This window comes from Mastigoproctus giganteus, chromosome 5, assembly GCF_048544385.1.
Source record: "Mastigoproctus giganteus isolate SK-2022 chromosome 5, ASM4854438v1, whole genome shotgun sequence".
NCBI classification, from domain to species: Eukaryota; Metazoa; Arthropoda; class Arachnida; order Uropygi; family Thelyphonidae; genus Mastigoproctus; species Mastigoproctus giganteus.
In genome coordinates, this window is record NC_143579.1 from 215537316 (window position 1) to 215556665 (window position 19350).

Genomic DNA, 19350 nt, shown 5'->3' on the forward strand with positions numbered 1-19350 from the left:
ATGCTACTAAAAGTTTCATACCTATTAAGAAATACTGTTCAAGGTTTAGGCCTAAATGGTTATCTAATGAACTAATGTGACTCGTAACAGAGAAGAAAAATGCATGGGATGCATATAAATTATCAAGCGACTCAGAAGCCTATGGCAGATATAAGCTAGTCTGTAATCAGGTCACAAAGGAGGTTAGGCGGGCGAAGGCAGATTACGAGAAATCCTTGGCAAAAGATGCTAAGAAAAACAGCGGGATTTCTTTAGTTATATAAACTCTAAAAGGAAGGGGATGAATCTGATTGGTCCACTTTACATCAATGGTTAGACTGTTGATGATCCTGCTCAGATAGCAAACAAACTGAATGAGTATTTTGCATCTATATTCACACATGAGGAATTATTAAGGTTTGAAAATGGCAGAAGGTTATCAAATTGTAGCAGGATACTTAATGATTTTGTAATAACTGAAAGCAAAGTGGAGGAGAAATTGTTGAAGTTAAACATAAGAAAAGCACCTGGAGTGGATGAGATCTATCCAGTTATATTAAAGGAGGCGGCAAAGCAACTAAGCAAACCCTTAGCCATAATTATGAGCGCATCCTTGGACACAGGGGAGGTTCCCACGGACTGGAGATGTGCAAATGAATCCCCAATTCACAAAGGGGGATCGAAGGGTGACAAAAGTAATTACAGACCAGTTAGTTTAACTTCTGTTCCGGGTAAAATAATGGAGTCACTGGTTAAAGATGCATTGCAGGATCATCTAGACAAGACTGCAGCAATAATTCAGACACAGCATGGGTTTGTTAAGAGAAAGTCTTGTCTGACAAATTTGATAGGATATTATGATGTGGTTACAAAGGAACTGGATGCAAAAAATAATTTTGATATCATATATTTAGATTTCAGGAAAGCTTTTGACACTGTTGTGCATGGAAGACTATTGTACAAATTGGAGCAGAATGGTATTAAGGGTAAGTTGCTACAATGGATAAAAGGATGGTTAAGTGGGAGAAGACAGAGGGTGGTAATCAATGGGTGCTGCTCTTTGTGGACTAATGTTATTAGTGGAGTCCCACAGAGTTCGGTGTTAGGTCCACTGTTGTTTTGTATATTTATCAATGATATCGATGAAGGTATATCAGGCTTAATGTCGAAGTTTGCAGATGATACAAAGGTTGGAAGGGTTGTTAATGACAGTAATGGCAGTGTGCTACTGCAACAGGATCTAGATAATTTGGGCAGATGGGCTAAGAAGTGGCAACTGAAGTTTAACCTTGACAAATGCAAAGTACTGCATATGGGTAGAAGTAACCCCAGAGAAACGTACCAACTGTGTGGTACTACACTTAAGGTGGTAGAAAATGAAAAAGACCTGGGAGTAATTGTGCAGTCAGATATGAAGTTTTCTGAGCAATGTAGACAGGCTGCTAGGGCAGGTCATGGGGTTTTGTCAATGATATATAGGAATTTTGCTAGCAGGGAAAAGGAGGTGATTGTCCCTCTGTATAAGGCAATGGTCAGGCCACGCCTTGAGTACTGCGTACAGGTCTGGAGGCCTCATTTTAGGAAGGATGTAGATTTACTTGAGCGTGTACAGAGAAGGGCAACAAGATTGGTGAGGGGAATGAAGGGTTCCTCTTACCAAGAGAGGCTTAAGTTCTGCAAATTGCAGTGGCTGGAGACTAGGCAACTGCGCGGTGATCTGATTGAGGTGTATAAGGCCTTGAATGGGTTGAGCACGCTGAATTCTGATGGGATCCTTCCACTTGTTCAGATTACAAACCTAAGGGGGCATAAATTCAAGTTAAGAAAAGACAGATGTAGAATAGATGTGCGGAAATTTGCCTTTAGCCAGCGGGTGGTTAATTTCTGGAACAAACTTCCATCTGTCGTTGTGGAAGTTGATAGGTTGAATAAACTGGAGGAACTGGACAGGCATTTGGAGGGAATGGTGCGATTTTTTTTTTTTTTTTTGGCTGATGCTGCATAAGCTCATACACTTGCTTTCTTGCATCACATGCCACTACTACTACTACATCTAGCCAAATTTATTATAAGAATATGAAGGGTACTTAAAAGTTTCTAGCCTACCATACATTTCATTATTTGAATATCACTCAAGAAATGAGTTTAATTCAAAAGAGGCTATGGCGTCACCAAAGATGAAACCAGGTCTATATGGTCCATCACCGATTCAACCATAACAGTAGCAACACTGCTCATGACTAGAATTTAAAAGATCATCCAAATGGATTACAATACACAGCAAATACACTAAATGTATCCTGTGGGTGAATTGATGTAGTCCACCACAAAGATTTGTGTGAAAAAAAAATTTCAGCAAAATAAGTACCAAAAGACTTTAGTTTTACTTTATAGATATAAGGTGCATTATCTTTCTGACTATTGAGAAAAAAAATTCTTCTTCCATTATGTTTTCCTTGTAAGAATAAAGAATTGGGTGACTGCTGTGCTGCTGCATATAAGGTATAGTAAAAATCATATTAAAATTATTCTGCACAGCCTCAGATACAGAAAATAATACAAGAAAATCATTTCATTCTATAGAGCTATTGCATATATTAAAAACTGTTCTGCTTTTTGTACTTGTTCGAACATATTTTTAATGCAAATACCTGCTCTTATTTGATTATATGTATATTATTTACATCTTATTTAGCCAATCTGGAATAAAGCTGACTGTCTACTAGGGTTGTTCCTTAGGATAGGCACAACGCAAGCTTTCAGATAAAAGTACATAGCACCAGTTTCGATTTCCATTTGTATCATTAGATACTGCCTCGAACTTATAGATGACTCAAGTTCAGATGTGTGTAATGCATTTTTACTTAGTTTTAATGTAAATAAGTGTGCCTTTTCACATTTATTTCCATCACAACTGAGCTATTTTTAATAGCTGGAACAAACAACCCTAGATTATAATCCCTTTTGTTGGTTGCAAAACCATGTGATACTGACAATCTTATAATCTTGAATTTGAATTCTAACTAATTTTGAAAATCTATACTGCAGCCACCATCACAATATTATCCACAGCATGCAAAGAAATATATAACATGTAAGTATGGTGGAGTATAAGAATACTGAGATAGAGAAATAGTTATATATTTCTTTAATTTTTAAATTGTTTTTGTTGTTTTATTATTGTGGAGGACAATGACCCTCTGGCATAAGGCTGATTGGGAGTAGCAGTACATTGTTATTTGTTTTTTTTAGGAGCATTAGCAACTAAGGCCACATTGCTCCGGGGATATGCAGTGGTCATTCCCTGACCTTTCTGCATCCTCCGTATTTGGTGGCTCACGGGCTCGAACACCGGTCTAATCAAGAAGCATGTGCTACGCACTGTTGCTCCTGCCCACCTGGTTACGAAGGTGCCAGTAGCAGTACAACTGTACTGGTAATCAACTCTGTTTTCTGATAACCACTGTGATCCTAGTGTTTAATAAACTGCTTTAAATCTACATATACTGAAGTGTTACTGATTTCACAAATTACAATGATAAAATAAAATTTAAGCATTCAACTGTCCAATTTCATGCTTTCTATCCCAGTGTGTTAATTTAAGAATGCAACATGCTAATTAGCTATTTTCAAAAAATTTGTTGTTCCCTCCCACCCTTGTCCTACCCACTTTTACCATCCTTGTCTCTGCCACAATATAACAAATTATTATTAGCTATATGGTGCAAGGAAGCCTGAGGCTTCTGCTGCACCAGCCAAAAAAAGAAAGAAAAAAATTCTGAATTACCCTGGGAGAGAGAGAGAGAACAAGAGTCAGAAGTAAAAAGGAATCACCAAGAAAGAAAAGAATGATGATATCCAGCTCAGGACCCTGGGTGTGCCAAGCCCCTGGGGTAATGACATAGATATCTTTTCACTTGTATTGCCAAGTCATAAAATAAATTTTGGCATAGTATGAGTTATTTATTTATTTATATCAAAAAAAAAAAAAAAACAGAATACATTTCCTCAAGAAGCAATATTTTTACAAAGAATACATTAGTAAAAGAACAGCTGAGGGGGGGGGGGGTCAATTGGAAAGTAGAAAATTTCCATAACATTGTTTTACAATACAGTGTACTAATTTAAAAAAAAAAAATCCCTATAAATAGCAAATGGGAAATGACAAGGTGCAAGTTATGTGATAATCAAGGTAAATAAAATATCAGATTAACTGCAGATGGATTGTATAAGGAATAAGAGTATGAATCTTAAGTTTTTATCAATTAGAAAAATGTCCAAATTCATCTCATTAAATGATTTTGCTACTCTACCAAAAGAGCTGAACAGCAAAAAGATTTCTGCATGATTTATCCATTGTAAACATAAGTGTGTATCTGAGGGCAATGAAATCTGATATTCTTTAAAATCCAGGGAGAACAAATAAGTTAAAGATAACTTTATTCTGAAGGCTCAAGTTCAGTATAATACACTGATATTTTAAAAACAGTATCTGAAAATGGGCACACTATTCTTTACAGAATTTAGCATAATAGTTTAAATGAGACTTATAATAAATAAATTTGAGGAAAACTCTACTGTAATCTTTCCAAGGATTTAACGTGACCAACACAGTAAGTAGACCAAGCCTGAATTGCATGTTGCAGGATTGGAAGAACTATCATTTGTAAATAGTAATCAGAGGATCAACATTTGTGAAATTCTTAAGCATACATCATTCTGCATAAGAACCATATGCAGAATGATGTTGAAAGATGATGCCTAAGTCTCTAATTTCAAAGGTTCTATTAATAGGATTTACTCCAAAAGATAATGAAATGTTACAAGAAAAAAAAGAGTGCTTGTGCCAGTCATGATAAGAAGCCATAAAAACACTTGAAGTTAAAAATAAGACCTTTAGTTACCACCCTACTAACACACGTTTGCAAGCCAATTGACAATACATGCAATCAGACAAGGTGAGAAAAATTTGACCATCAGCAGAAACAATTAACAAAACTTGTAGAGGCTCCCTAAACAAGGAAATATCATTAAAAAAAAATGCCAAAGAAGGTTGGATACAAATGGGATACCACTCTAACTGAAATGGAGATAAAAAGTATCACTCAGACATACTAATGAGATAGTAAAAGCAGTTAAAAAAAAGAAAAGGCCTAAGCAGTTAGGAGCTGAATCTGTGATACCTTCATTACACAATTTAGTTAAAAGAAGATGTAATGAAAGCCTTTATTCAAATCAGAGTATACTGTGTCAAATTACAAATTTATAAATAGTACAGTACAAGGTATGGTAAAAAGTAAATAAATAATTAAATGGAACTTAATCTGTCTGTTAAAGTCATGAGATACTAGAGGGGGATAAAAGTCCTTTAAAAAAGCTGAAAGATGGTTGAGAATAGATTCAATCAATTTGGCCAAGGAGTTTGTGTGGACTATAGGATGAAACTAATTTTTGATCACCTTTTTTTTTAAAGATAGGAACAATGTACAACAAAATATTTAAGAAGAATTCCATTTGATAACAAGTATCTGAGAGCCAAATGCAATATATGTACATTTCCTGAAGACCAGAGTAATTGATCACAGAAAATATAGTATGCCAGTCTGAATTTGTTTAAAGCTTTCTAGAAGTCTAATTATCATAAATTATTTGTGGTATTTGCAGAAAGAAAAAAAAAATTCTAATGCAGAAGGAATTGTATCAGTGTGAGGATTGGCTTTGAGTTCTAAATATACTAAGTTCAGAAAGATTTGAGATCCTTATTAGTGACTACAGCATTTTGAATAAATCTCAAATAAGACTGCAAGTCGTGTCTTAATAATAGTTTTGATTTTATTCTTTCCAAAACATTTTATTTTTGGTATCATCTGCTACAGTGGAAGGCCTCCATAGCCAAGTGGTAAGGAGCAGGAGTGCAGTAGCACACGTTCTTTGAGTAGATCCCTGACTGCTAAATACAGTCAATCTGCCAACCTGCACTGGACCAGCATTGCAGATTATGGTCTATTTTCCTCAACATGAATTGTTGAGGAGGCTTCCATTCTGCAGTGGACTGATAATGGCTGCAGTTTACTTTTTTTCTTTTTTTTTTTTAATGCTACATTGATGGCAAAAACACAGAGATAAATAAAGTAAAGGCAACTTTCTGATTTTGCTATAAAATAAAAACCTTAGAGCTACTCAAGAACAAAGTGAGATACAACAATAGCTGTTGCCATTCATTAAAAAATAATAAAGACCAGATGATGAGCCCCTTTAATCACAAATCACTATCATAAAGGTGTTAGTATTTCTTGCAGTAGAAGCATATGTTGCAGGTGACCTGCCATTTTTTATTGCAAAACTGCACTGACAAGAAATGTGTACTGTAGGACTAATTTGAGTAGAGGGAAATAGATAACAACTCTGTTGTTATGGCAGCTACTACATACACCACTCAACTTTATACACTTAAATGAATCAAATATCAATTAAATATTTACACACAGAATACAAATCTGAAAATTCTCATGCTAATAACAATAGAATCAAAGTTTGTTTCTGGCACAGACAGTATGTGTCATATAAGTACTCTATATATATTTTTTGACTCTCACAAATCTATTTAAATGCCAAACCAATAAGTGCCAGGTCACTGTTTTAACAAACAGAAATATGATAAGAAGTATTGTGAGAGGCAAAACTAAGAAATAATCATTAAGAGTAATGATTGAAATAACCATCTCAAATAGAGTCAAAAAAGAATTATACATTCTTAAATATGCTGAAGTGTTTAAGTTGGCCCAAATATACTCAAAACCACACCTTGGGTCAATGATATACAAGAATTTTTTCAGCAGGGATAAGGAGGTGATTATTCCCTTGTATAAGGCAATGGTCAGGCCACACCTAGAGTACTGTATACAGGCCTGGAGGCCTCATTTCAGGAAGGATGTAGAGCTGCTGGAACGAGTACAGAGAAGGGAAACAAGATTAGTGAATGGAACAAAGGGTTGCTCTTACGAAGAAAGGCTTAAGTTTTGCAAATTACAGTGTCTGGAGACTAGGCACCTGTGAGGTGATCTGATTGAGTTGAATAAGGCCTTGAATGGTTTGAGCATGCTCAATGATGATGGGATTCTTCCTCTTGCTCAGAATAATCGCCTGAAAGGGCATAAATTAAATTCAAGTTGAGGAAAGACAGTCATAAAATAGATGAACATAAGTTTGCCTTTAGCCAGCGGGTGGTTGATTGCTGGAACAAACTTCCATCTGTCGTTGTAGAAGTTGATAGCTTAAATAGATTCAAGGCAGAACTAGACAAACATTTGGAGTGAGTGGATGGGTGAAATGAGAAGAGTTTTTTTTTTTTTGGCTGATGCTGTATATGCTTGCTTTCTTGCATCATATGCCAATGCTAATGTAGGTATACATGTAATTTTCTTTTGTAGGGATAAAAATTAAGCTTCCCATAGAAACCATGACTAAATCAAACCTGTAAAAATGTCAAAAAAAAATATTTACATCATTAACAAATATGATTCAAACCAATAATACCTTCTCTTTGCTGAAATAACAACTCGAATGTAGAATTTAACAGGGGGGGGGAGCTGGCTTTCTGGTGGATTGGGTTATAGACTGATGGTAAGCCTACTCAGGCCATGAGATATCAGCGTATTACATGTAATTTAACATGCTATCTGCTTAGGCCTTCAAATTCTTTATACTTTTATTCTTACTCCTATCCTTCCTTCCATCCCACACATTTCTAATAGTTCTGGCAATTCATGCAATGACCACTACACCTAACATTTTCATATATCTATATAATATGTGTGTATATATATATATATATATATATATATATATATATTGTACAGATATGTATAAATATTTTTGTATGCAATTCAACCCCACTTTCAATGTTTTGAAAAACCATGAATTATCAAATATCAGTCATTTAAACAGTAGCACACCTAAATGTCTTTATCTGTCAATTATTTTCCATAATTCAATTACCTAAAAAAAAAAAAACACTTCACATCAGGTAATGTAATTAGGTAATGATAGAATATACCTAAATAACCATGCAGTATCAGCTAACATTTAACTGCAGTTTGTTCTGATAACTGCTAAGTTCTTAATGAGAACTTATTAAGACCCTTTAGTTTAACCAAAATCAGTTTCTTGATTTAAATGTTAAAGACTAGGATGTATTGCAAATAATAACAAATTAATTAATTTTTTTTATGCCAATCTTCAATCCATAATAATTTCTGATGGTAATACTGATACTTCTCTAAAGAATAAATGACGTTATGCTTCCTAATGAGCTACTTATATAAGAAAATGACAATAGTGTAAATCATAAATCGCTGGAGAAAAAGGGCAATTTTATTTTATCCAACGTTGTTTTACACAAGAGCATGGATGTAAAATTATTCGCCCAAGAAAAGTTAAAAATTAATACTGCATTAAGGACGAACGTCATATTTAGGAATCGGCCAAACTAATTCTGAAAAGCGAGTGCAATTCTTCGAATAAGGGTCAAACTGATTAAGTTGCCATATCATGAAAATTAGGCTAACATACATGCAAATGGAGAGTCTACCTGATTTTGTGTGTATTCAAATCGAATACATGAGATTCTCATCAGCTACTCTTCCATTATTGGCATTCTGACTAAACCATTAAATAACATCTTGCAGACATATCTGATCATCCCTAAAAATACACTTTCCAAATGAATAATAGCAGTTATTTTCCATAAATACTGTATTATAAGTAAAGATAAGAAAATTACAAAGGTGATTTCTGTCCGAAGGGTCAATGTCGGAAAATTCAAATACAGTCGCCGGGCTGCAAGACCCCGTTTCCCATATGCTTGAAATAAAATTTTGTATTGCTCAGTTTTAGGGAAGTCATTGAGATGATTTAAAATAAAGGTAAAATACTTCTTACAAAATAAAAAAAGAACAATACGGATGACAACAACTGCAATTCATATTTAATGTACGTATAGAGCTCACACAATACTGCGTACAGTACACGCATGTGTGAATATAAACACTTGCTTTAGAAAAGCTGCATCACTAAAGATGCATTTAACGTTATCGCATAAGCTTGATGCTGGAAATAATCGAATTCTCTTTTTCTCTCATTCTAATCAAAGAAATTATGTATATACAACCCACTTCCTTAAATGTACGCTGCAGTGTGTATTTAGATACAAAACTTAGAAAGATAGATCCATCTTCCTAACGCACACAACAACAACAACAAAAAAAAAGTTGTTCAATGATTTAAGGTCTTATTGTCAGTAATTTTCCTAATATTCAAATGCAATTACTGTAAGCATTTTTCGTGTTTTTCCATTTTATTTTATTTATTCGTTTTTTACTGACATACCAAACGAGAGCGAAGTCTGGTTGCTAAATAGCCTGTTTGTTTCCTCGACCTGGAAACAGAAGGAGGTGGCATGGCGAAGATACATACGGTTTTCGATGGCATATATAAATGACAAATGACACAATTCGTCCGAGGAAATCATTCAATTAATGCACCATTTATCACCTTTCGCACATTCTTCTTCTCTAGAATAACTGTTTCACTTATGCAACTAAATGTAAACTTCCAGTGTAATCAATATCCATCCAATGCTTAAGTCCACTTATTTAGTTCAGTGGGAAATTTTGACGAACATTCTATTTTCGAGAATAAAAACAAAAATTAATAACAACATCAGGTTATCTTCCTAATAGCAGCTTCATTATAAAATGCACTTGGCTTTCAGGAGGGTAGATATCATGTGGCTCGCACGGTATTAGTGCGCGCTACATTAGTAATAATTCGGCCTGCGGAGTAATACAATGACGTTGGCAAATACACACCTACACGAAATACATTAATAGAATCTCTACTACTGTTACCAACCAATAAGAACGTCATCTGGTGTTGACTTTTTTTTTGGTTACATATGCTTTGAGTGACATCAGGAAACGTTTCAAGTACACATTCTTTCCAAATTATCAGAAGGCTTAATGCCTTCTCTAATAAATACAACCATTACAGGATCTCTACAACTGAAAAAGTTTTTATTTATTTATTTACTTGTTATTACGAAAAACCACGTACCAGTACAAGAAACGATATAATATTAAAATAACAATAATAATGAAAAGTAGAAAAATATTAAAAAATAATAATTACACTTGTAAAAATTTATTTCTGTATTTGTGATAAATTACGGTAATAAAAGATTATAATGCATCTTATTCCAGATAATAAATAAATAATGTTTATGAAATTTAAATTAAAACAAAAGATTTCCTCCTCCCCCACTTCTCAGTAGATTCATAACGCTATAATGGGTTTCCCCACTTGTCACTAGTTTGGAGAGATCAATGTTCGAATCCCCGTCGGAGAGTAGAATTTGTGAAATCTGGGATGTAAGTATCCGATCTCCAGACAGTGGGTGTAGAATTTATCCCACCGAGTTGTTCCTGGTTTTACAAATTCTTCCAATGGAACTTGAGCAGGCGCGCACCCAAGATTTTTCTTTGGGGTGGGCTGAGGACTGCTTTGACATTAAAAAAACAAAACTTTATTATTATTTTCATTCGTTTTGATCGAGCACTCTGAGTGAGGCTGAAACCATACAACCACATCTTTCCCCTGGGTGGGTGCGACCCTACACGCGGTAGGTTTCACAAAATGGGGTGACGGTTCACGATTGGGCACCACGAACAATTTTTTTTTTTTTTTTATAGAAAAACCGAGAGGTATTAGAATCTATAGTAGTTAGTACCGTACTAATCTGCGCGGTAGCACAGTAGTATCGTCGTCGTCCTTGCACACTGGGTTGAAAAGGCCTGGATTCGAATCCTGTCTATGACGGATGAACTTTTATGGGCTTTTTTTTTTTTTTTTTTTTCACTCGTGGCTGATTTAGTCGATCTCAGGCGTAGATAGCAGGTTTTTATTTTCGTTGGAAAAACTGGGGTTTTTTGTTCAGCAAAACAAGCAAATCGACCCTCCGGTAAATTGCGTGTGTTCTCCAACACGCAATTTATAGACACAATACACATGGGTAGTTGAAGTGACTTTCTAAGTGACCCTAATATAATAGGTTTTTTTTTAGTACCGAGCATGGGCTGAAAGTTGATAAAAGAAGATAAAATAAGACACTTGTGGACATTGGACTTGAATTTCTGTAGATTGCAATTTTCAGAAAATGCGTATGAAGGAAGATTGTTCCAAAAAAACGGAAGTTGAATGAATCAATGATGAAGAAAAAAAGTTAGTTCTGTGAGTTTGAAGTTGGACAGTAAAATTATGTTGACTTGTTGAGGCACGTGTTCGGATGGCTTTGGAAGAGAGAGAGAGAGAGAGCGAGAATTACAGAAGCCAATTCAGAAGAACAGTGTCCAGAGAAGTATCTATAGAAAGGCGTGCAGCAGAAACAGAACATATATGAGACAGAGAGTGGAGAGACTGTTAGAAATAAATAATTAATTAACCTAACTGCCCTCCTTTGAATGAAATCTAGAAGCCTGAGAGAGGTTTGGGGGGGGGGGTACTGCCCCAGATGTGGGAACAATATCCCACGGTATGGCAGATTTGCGATTTGTACAGAGTGAACAGCTGTTTGGAAGAAAAGTAACGTCAAGAGAAAAACCAGTTATTTAGATTCAGAGGAAGCAATATTTGTAATGTGCTTATGCCAAGAGAGAGAGATTAGAAGTCAGGGAAATCCCCCATAAAAATATACTGTATGATCTTGCCTAGAAATCAGAGTGTCATCGAAGATAAGCATAAGAGTAGAAGAATCCTTTTTGCGAGATATAAGACAGGACTGAGTTTTAAAAGGATTGAGATCAACTAAGTTATCATTGCCCCAGAATTACCTGGAGATCAGCATTTAAGGAACTCGTAGTGAATATTCGAGTTGAAGCTGTTTATGCAGGGCAAGGTTTCTCAAACTGGAAGATGGAATGCAATGTGCTATCATCAGCAAAACTGTGGATAGGATCCGGTCAACGGAAGAAGGTCATTAATATACAAGAGGAAAAGAGTGGGAGAAAGAACTGAATCTTGGGGAACACCAGCATTAGTGGAGAAGTTAAAAGACAGAGAGCCAACTACCATTACCCACAGTGAGCAGTCAGAAAATTGGATACCCAATTACAAAAAACAGTTCGAAAACAATAAGATGGAAGCTTATTTAGAATACCCTTGTGCCAAACACGATCAAAAGCCTTTGAAATGTCAAGAGCACCTGCTTAAGTTTCATCTAACTTTTCCATTGAATATGTCCATAGATGGGTTACATAAGCCAGAATATCACCAGTGGAACGACACTGACGGAATCCATACTGGGGATCGTTGATCAGACAGAAGGGTTTTAGATTGTTTAAGAGTAGAGTTGGCGGTTAATTGACTTCTCCATTACTTTAAAAAGAGTAGAAGTGCAATGGGACGATAATTGGATGGGAGGGATTTGTCACCTTTTTAAACTAGTCAAAATATTAAAAATACAGCTATTTATGCAAAGTATATAATTTAAATCCTTCAAACCGACTTACAACAACAAATTAAAATATTACATAACAAAAATATACACATAAAAGATTCTCTTCTTAATTATATTTTACACGTCTGTAAGCAGGGTCCCGTTATTTTCATAAACGGCAAGTCAAATTTTTATTACTGTAACCATCCCAAGTTTTCAAATTAAATTAATTTCGAACTTTGGTTTCTTTCTTTAAGTTTTTCTTTAAGCCGTTTATTTTAACGTAAGTTTCAGTCTGAAAATCCAGAAGTACATTACAAACATTATGTATATTGAGATGAGGGTTGCAAACTGCTGATTGTAGTGAGAATAGGTTTCCGGGCCGTTTGTAGTTCTTCGTTAACATTAAGATTTTTCTGCCCATACTTCTGGTGAATAAACAGAGTCTTTTGCCACATATAATCCGGAATGTAATCAGGAAAAGACATATCTTATTTCTGTCTTATTTTCTTATTTCTGTATTTTGACTATAGATTCTTGAGGCTTTTGTCCTGTATTTTCCGGCACCAACACTTCCCAAGATAGAATCGACAACCTGATATTTAGCATTCAGGAAACACGCTGAATACTGCTGAATGAGCAATTCTTTCAAAGTCCAAATGAACATTAGTAAGGTTTAGCTTATGACCGGTAAGTCCCATACATATTTCCTTTAATATGGTCGACACTTCAGTGTATAGGTTAGTGGTGTAACTAGGGTGAGGCAGGTGGATTGTGCCCTGGGAGCCATCAACTCTAGTTATGCCACTAGTAAAGGTCACTTGGTTTTGACTGAATAAAACAGTAGACTACAGGCAAGTAAAAGCCATTCTTCCATACATGGACAGCGTACAACAACTAATAAGAAAAATTTTGGGAATAATAAAACGTGCTACCTGCAAAAACATCTGTTGCATTTCCGAAATTTTCAGAAATTTCTGAAAGTTTTGTTTACTGTTAAATATCGGCACATCTCGGTTACAATGCATATGACAAAACTTTTTGCCAGTGCTGATAACCAACTGATTTTGTGCGTCATACAGTTGAGTTAAAGCATCATTTAAAATTTTTGTTACAGTACGCATTTCTTCACTTCTTGCATCATATATTGTTTTTCATAGGAGGTGAAGATCGGAACGAACAATATCAAAGGAGGTATTACTTTAAAGTTCTCTCCTAATCAATTTGCCAACCAAATTGATTAGGAGAGAACTAAGAATCAGTTCAGTTCTTAAACTCTTCGCCTCAGAGTATCTTCGTTTCCAGGGCAGATCTACAACGGAAGTTCATGCTGATGGCTGATTAGTCGTGTTGTGTGTGTGCGCGCGCGCCAAGGCAGCTAAGGTTATGAAGCAGCAGTATAAGACTGACGCCTCGTAGCCATACTGTATCTGTATTTGCGTTTATTGTTTGATCTTCATTGTACTATCTGCACTATGAGATATTTAAAGGCAGTGCATATTGTACATTGACTATTTGAAGCCGTGAAGGGTTTCCGAGTGATGCATTCCATGAATGTTAACCATACATATGGTTTTTCTGATTATCATGGCAGTTCATTATCAAAGAAACAGCTATTTCGCATTAAAGCCCATCATGAGTCTTCCATGATTCCAGCAACTCTCAGATATTTTCAACAATTGTGTTAATTATGATAACGCGAGGATTGGTAGATTCCATGAGCCCATTTGCCACGTACTATTTTCATTTTACATGTTCTGTGCTCCCCATCATTAGTCAACTCTATTCAAAACACCATAATTGTGTCACAATACCTTGCAACAAATTGACATCCAGTTCTTCACTGTACATATTCTTTAATGTTCAACAAACAAAATGCAACATAAACACAATTTATAATACACTGGTGTGCAAAACTTAAGGACCAGTCAGGTTTTCATAGCTTCTCATAGGAGTGGCGTGGCCTGGATATGGGAAAAGCATACCAAAGGAACCTCGTGAGGTACAGAAATGATGAAGGAAACAACACCCACACAACAACGGAAAACAAAACGGTACAGAGGGACTTTATTCAAAAATGCAACATAGCACTGGCTGCCATGATACAGATGCATCACTGCCAAAGATGGAACAAAGGGAAGAGGTGGTCCTCAGTAGGAGATATGGCCACCCCTAATGTCGATGCAGGCTTTACACCGCCTGTCCATACTTAGAACAATGTTGTTGATACGTTCTTGAGGTAACATCGTCCATTCCTCTGTCAGCGCCATTTTCAGCTGGTGAACATTTTCTGGTGGGTGTGGACGTGCCGCTAGGCGTCTCCTCAAAGCGTCCCATATGTGTTCGATCGGATTTAGATCGGTCCGGTGGAACGGGCAGGTCAATCCATACGAACAATGTCCTCACTTTCCAAAACCATATCAACAGCTGCAGTGCAATGGGGTGTGGCGTTTTCATCCATAAACACGAACTCGGGGCCAATGGCACCTCGGAACAGACGCACATGGGGAAGGATTACCCCAGTACAGTAGCGTGCACCGGTTACAGTACCGCCTTCCAGTATCTGGAGTTGTGTACGTCCATCCAAGATAACGCCTCCCCAGACGAGAACACCTGTACCGTCATATCGATCCCTTTCAGTGATGTTTGCGGGGTGATACCGTGTGCCAACCTCTCGCAAGATTAGCTGATGTCCAGAATCGCTGCTGAGACTGAATCTACTCTCATCAGTAAAGAGTACCTTACCCCATTGCGCTGCTGTCCAGTCCTTGTGTTCTATGCACCACTGTAAACGGTGTCTCCGATGGGCAGGTGTTAAAGGGACACAGCGTACTGGCCGTCGGGCAAACAGTCCACCTTTGTGGTGTCGCCTGGCCACAGAAAAACGCGATATCCTGCGTCCTGTGCAGCTGGTTGCAATGGATCCCGCTATCTGGTGTTGGTCCCTCTTGGCCTGTAGGAGTATACAGCGGTCATCATTGGGCGTTGTTTTTCGTGGACGACCACCACTGGTCCTTCGAACAGCTGTCCCTCTCGTTCTGAAGGCCGACCACGCGCGTGAGACGATGCTATGGGCGATACCGAACTCTGCAGCCACACTCCACACTCCTCGCACCCCTCACTACCCCGGGTAAAATCATCCAGATGTTGTCCACTGGCCATTTCGTTGTCTGTAGCACTGTATGAAACCAACCGAACGTCTGTAACAATCGTGCTCACCATTCGGTAATTTGCACAAAACTGCTGAACTGCTGCTTTTATCTGTTTATGTGAGCCCTCTCATCACGATTCAAATTTTTGCATGTGCACCAGCTTTCTACTGAATGGCCATAGTTATGCAAATCGCCTCAGACTGTTTCGTTTGATTTTGTGGTTGTAACTTTTAGAAATAGTGTTGGTCCTGCACACCAGTGTACTTATATTTCAGGCAATATTTAGGGCTGTTCAGAACTAAACATCCGAATAAAGCATTGGACGACAGTTTACATCTTTGACTATCACATACTGAATATCCATTAATTGTAATGCAGTGATCGTAGAAACTGTTGATTTTGATGGTTCTTACAGCTAACTGTATTATATTTAAGTAAATTTTTATCCATCTATCAAGATATTACTTTATGGTGCATAAAAGTTGAAATACACAATACAATTTAGATAACAACTTTGGTGCACAGTAAGTATCTGAAGTGGCTAGAATACTATTTCTTTAGTGGTTGGATGTTGGAAATTAGTAATCTGAGAGAGAGAGAGAGAGTACTCTTGATAATGCTATAAAAGAATCTACTAATGTACTCGTATTCCAGTGGATGATTTCTCTGAAAGCAGTTTCTCGAAAACTGCCTTTTGGAATCGCTTCACTGTAGGACGTGGTCACGTTGCATTAAGTGCAAAACACTACAGCCTACATGACATGTCCACGTGGATTAATCACACCAAGGTGCTAATTATTTTGGAGTAGACTGGTTACAGGAAGAGTCCCAAAAGACTTATCATACAAAATGACCACAACAGAGAACAAAAAAAGAGTCTGGTTAAATTCAGAACTTTCAACACCTGCCTTAGGATGACTACGAACAGTCACTTGTTCTACACATGTGAATCAAGAATCACCCAATAAACTGATTATACACCAGCTTTTACCTGGAAAAGAATGAAGTGGTTTACTGGTGGGAGCAAGCATTAACACCAATGGTCACTCAAACTTCCGCACCTTCGTAAGTGAAAGTTTAACATCCCATAGTTGAGGAGATCCTCAAATTCTGTGTTCAACCTTTTTGCAAGCGACTACTGGTTACCCATTTTAATAGAAGACAAATAACTCAGCTAGTAGCCCAGTACTTCGAGAAAGAGGCAGAGCATCCATTACTTGATTTGCATGGCTCCCTTAATGGGATGTGAACCATAAATTCTCTAAGAAAAATAAACACTTTAGCCTTAATCAAATGCCCACTAGACATTCTGATAAGTTTAGGCACATCGGCAGTTTAGGCCAAGGCGGATAACCAACCAACCAACTCACCTTCCTCAGAGATGGAAGACGGTAGGGTGGGAAAGAAGAGCTTTGCTATCTTCATTGTCAACGTAAGAAACGGCTATATTACTATAAAGGTATATCATACTTGATATTGGTGTTCTCTGATTGACTATTCAAGTTTATCCTTAAATCAATTACTGACGGATTTTTTGTGTACGTTTCAAATTTAGTCAGTGGGTTTATCAAATGCAGTGGTCTTCTCGTTCTTAAGTACGGTCTACTCTCAAGTCCTTTCAGAAAAAGTATGAATTCCACTTTTAGGGAATGGGGTTATACCTGTACGAGGTGTGTCCTTTAAGATCGAAAACAAAAGAATCGCAGGGAGCTAAATGGTAGATGAGAGGCCACTGTGATGGAGTGCTTCGCAAGGAATTCTTGAATGCAAAGAGTTGAATATGCAGAGGAATTGTCATGATGCAAGCACTAATTCCCTGAAGCACACTTTTCCGGTAGTTCTCTGCGAACAGCATTCACAGTAAAAAATGTTTCGTAGTATTTTGTCACTAATAAAAATGGAAGAAACAGTGAGGGTCAGGAGCAGCACAAATACCCTGATGCGAGACACAAACTTTTCTGAAAGCGAGGAATTCCCAAATCGTGTGTTAAAATTAACATGTACCAAAAGAAATATCAACTTTACTAGCAACTTCGTGGATAATTAAATGTCAATTATTCCTGATTAGATCACAAGTAATTGAATCATGGTTTCTGAAGTTGAAGGGCGGCCAAAGCGAAGATCATCTTCGACGGATAAAGAAACCTCTTTAAATTTTATGAACCGTCTTCGAATGGAACACAGCAAATTTCTCAGAAAGCTGTTTTTAACATTTCGTGAATTTCTGTTGCATTTATCTAGGCTTCACCCCTAGATAAGTCACAGACTTATCAAGACTCAAAAATTCTGGGCAGAAAGTGTGAAGAGGAAGTTATGTATTGGCTTATCCAAAAGACCATCCATAAAGAAATTGAGAGTGAACTGTTCTGATCAATCCCCAAAGACAGACGTTGACTATCGGTTCATTAGATCGTTCGGCTGGCAGCCAGGGGAGCAGATGAATAGAGGGCAGAAACAAGAATATTACCGTATTTATCTGGTATTACGTGGATTTGAACATTCAATATAAGTAACTCTGTACTTGAACATTGATCATTTGGCTGCGGTCATATGCAGCATTAAATGACTTGAATATCTTAAGAATAAAAAAATTAATCTGAGTGCAAGAATTTAAAAAGAAAAAACTTGACTGGGGCTGCAGAAAGACTTTAACGAAGGAACTGTTTTACGATTTAATTTATTAAATACGTTTCTTATCATAAGAAAAAAATAATAATAAATTAAACATTAACGTGTTAAAGTATTTGCAATGATTTTTCAATAAAATAATAAATACAACATTCTATTAAAGTCTTTCATTTCATCTTTATTTTTAATTCGTGGAATTATTTCCAGTTAAGTTCAAATGTACCAGTCTTTTCTGAATACTGATTATAATGCAATGAGCTCGTTTCGAAATATTAGGTATTTTGGTGCTTGTTGATTAACTTTTGGATACTAGTGTATTTAGTTCTTCGAACAGCAGAATATGATTTCTCTTTTTATCTTCGTTATTTTGAGAACTGCCAGTAAACATTTTCTCATACCTGTAGGAATGTGATATTTGACATTTCCCCATCTCTGTTTTTAGTAGTCAATGGCGGTTTTTTATGAACCACTAAAAATCATAAAATATCGTTTTGATTGTGAATCACACTGATTGCTATGGCCGGTCTAGCAGACGACCTCCTAATGCACTGTGTGAATAACAATAATCAATAAATAAAATAAAAACTGCTGTATTGTAAAGAAAAATTTAAGCAGACGAACAATACTGGTCTGTCTGCTTATTAGACCAAAAGAATTTCCCGGAACAAACGATATGATTTTGTCAAAACCAACTGATCGATGCGCTGACCTTTAGATACTCGTCCAACTCTTTATTATTTTATCACTACATATAAGTCTCCTTTTTTCCAAAAATACTGCCACTAAAGGGAACCAGAACAACAGGAGATGAAGGTGCCATATTTTACAAATAAACATTTTTAAGTATATTTTTATGTCTTGTGCAATAGTATTTTCTGTTTACACAGAAAATACTATCGTAAAAGATTTTTTAATTTAAAAAAACGATGTAGCTATTAGCTTCTAGATACGAGAACACCCAAAGAACACAAGGCCTTGCGAGATCTGGACATCTGTGTGCTGTCCAAAAGACAATGGCTGAAGAGTAGGGCATCTCGACCAGAAGCATGTATCAGCTGATTATATGAGATTAGAGATGAAGGATCATTGAGGAAGTTTAAG

General features: G+C 36.5%; 1 protein-coding gene across 4 annotated transcripts in view; it reads right to left on the reverse strand.

Annotated features, from left to right (window-relative positions):
- The window catches only part of LOC150086098 (histone acetyltransferase KAT6A-like), a 171358-nt gene that overhangs the window by 72115 nt on the left and 79893 nt on the right, over nt 1-19350 (reverse strand). The window contains exon 1 of one of the 4 annotated variants that reach the window (XM_090373706.1): nt 9367-9714. The exons of 2 other annotated variants lie outside the window; for them this stretch is intronic. In XM_090373706.1, coding sequence (XP_090229832.1) covers nt 9367-9468 — 102 coding nt within the window. In that variant the 5' untranslated portion in view covers nt 9469-9714. Of the gene's footprint in view, nt 1-8569; nt 8787-9366; nt 9715-19350 lie in introns of those variants that run through there. One more of the 4 variants, XM_090373707.1, reaches the window with a different exon arrangement.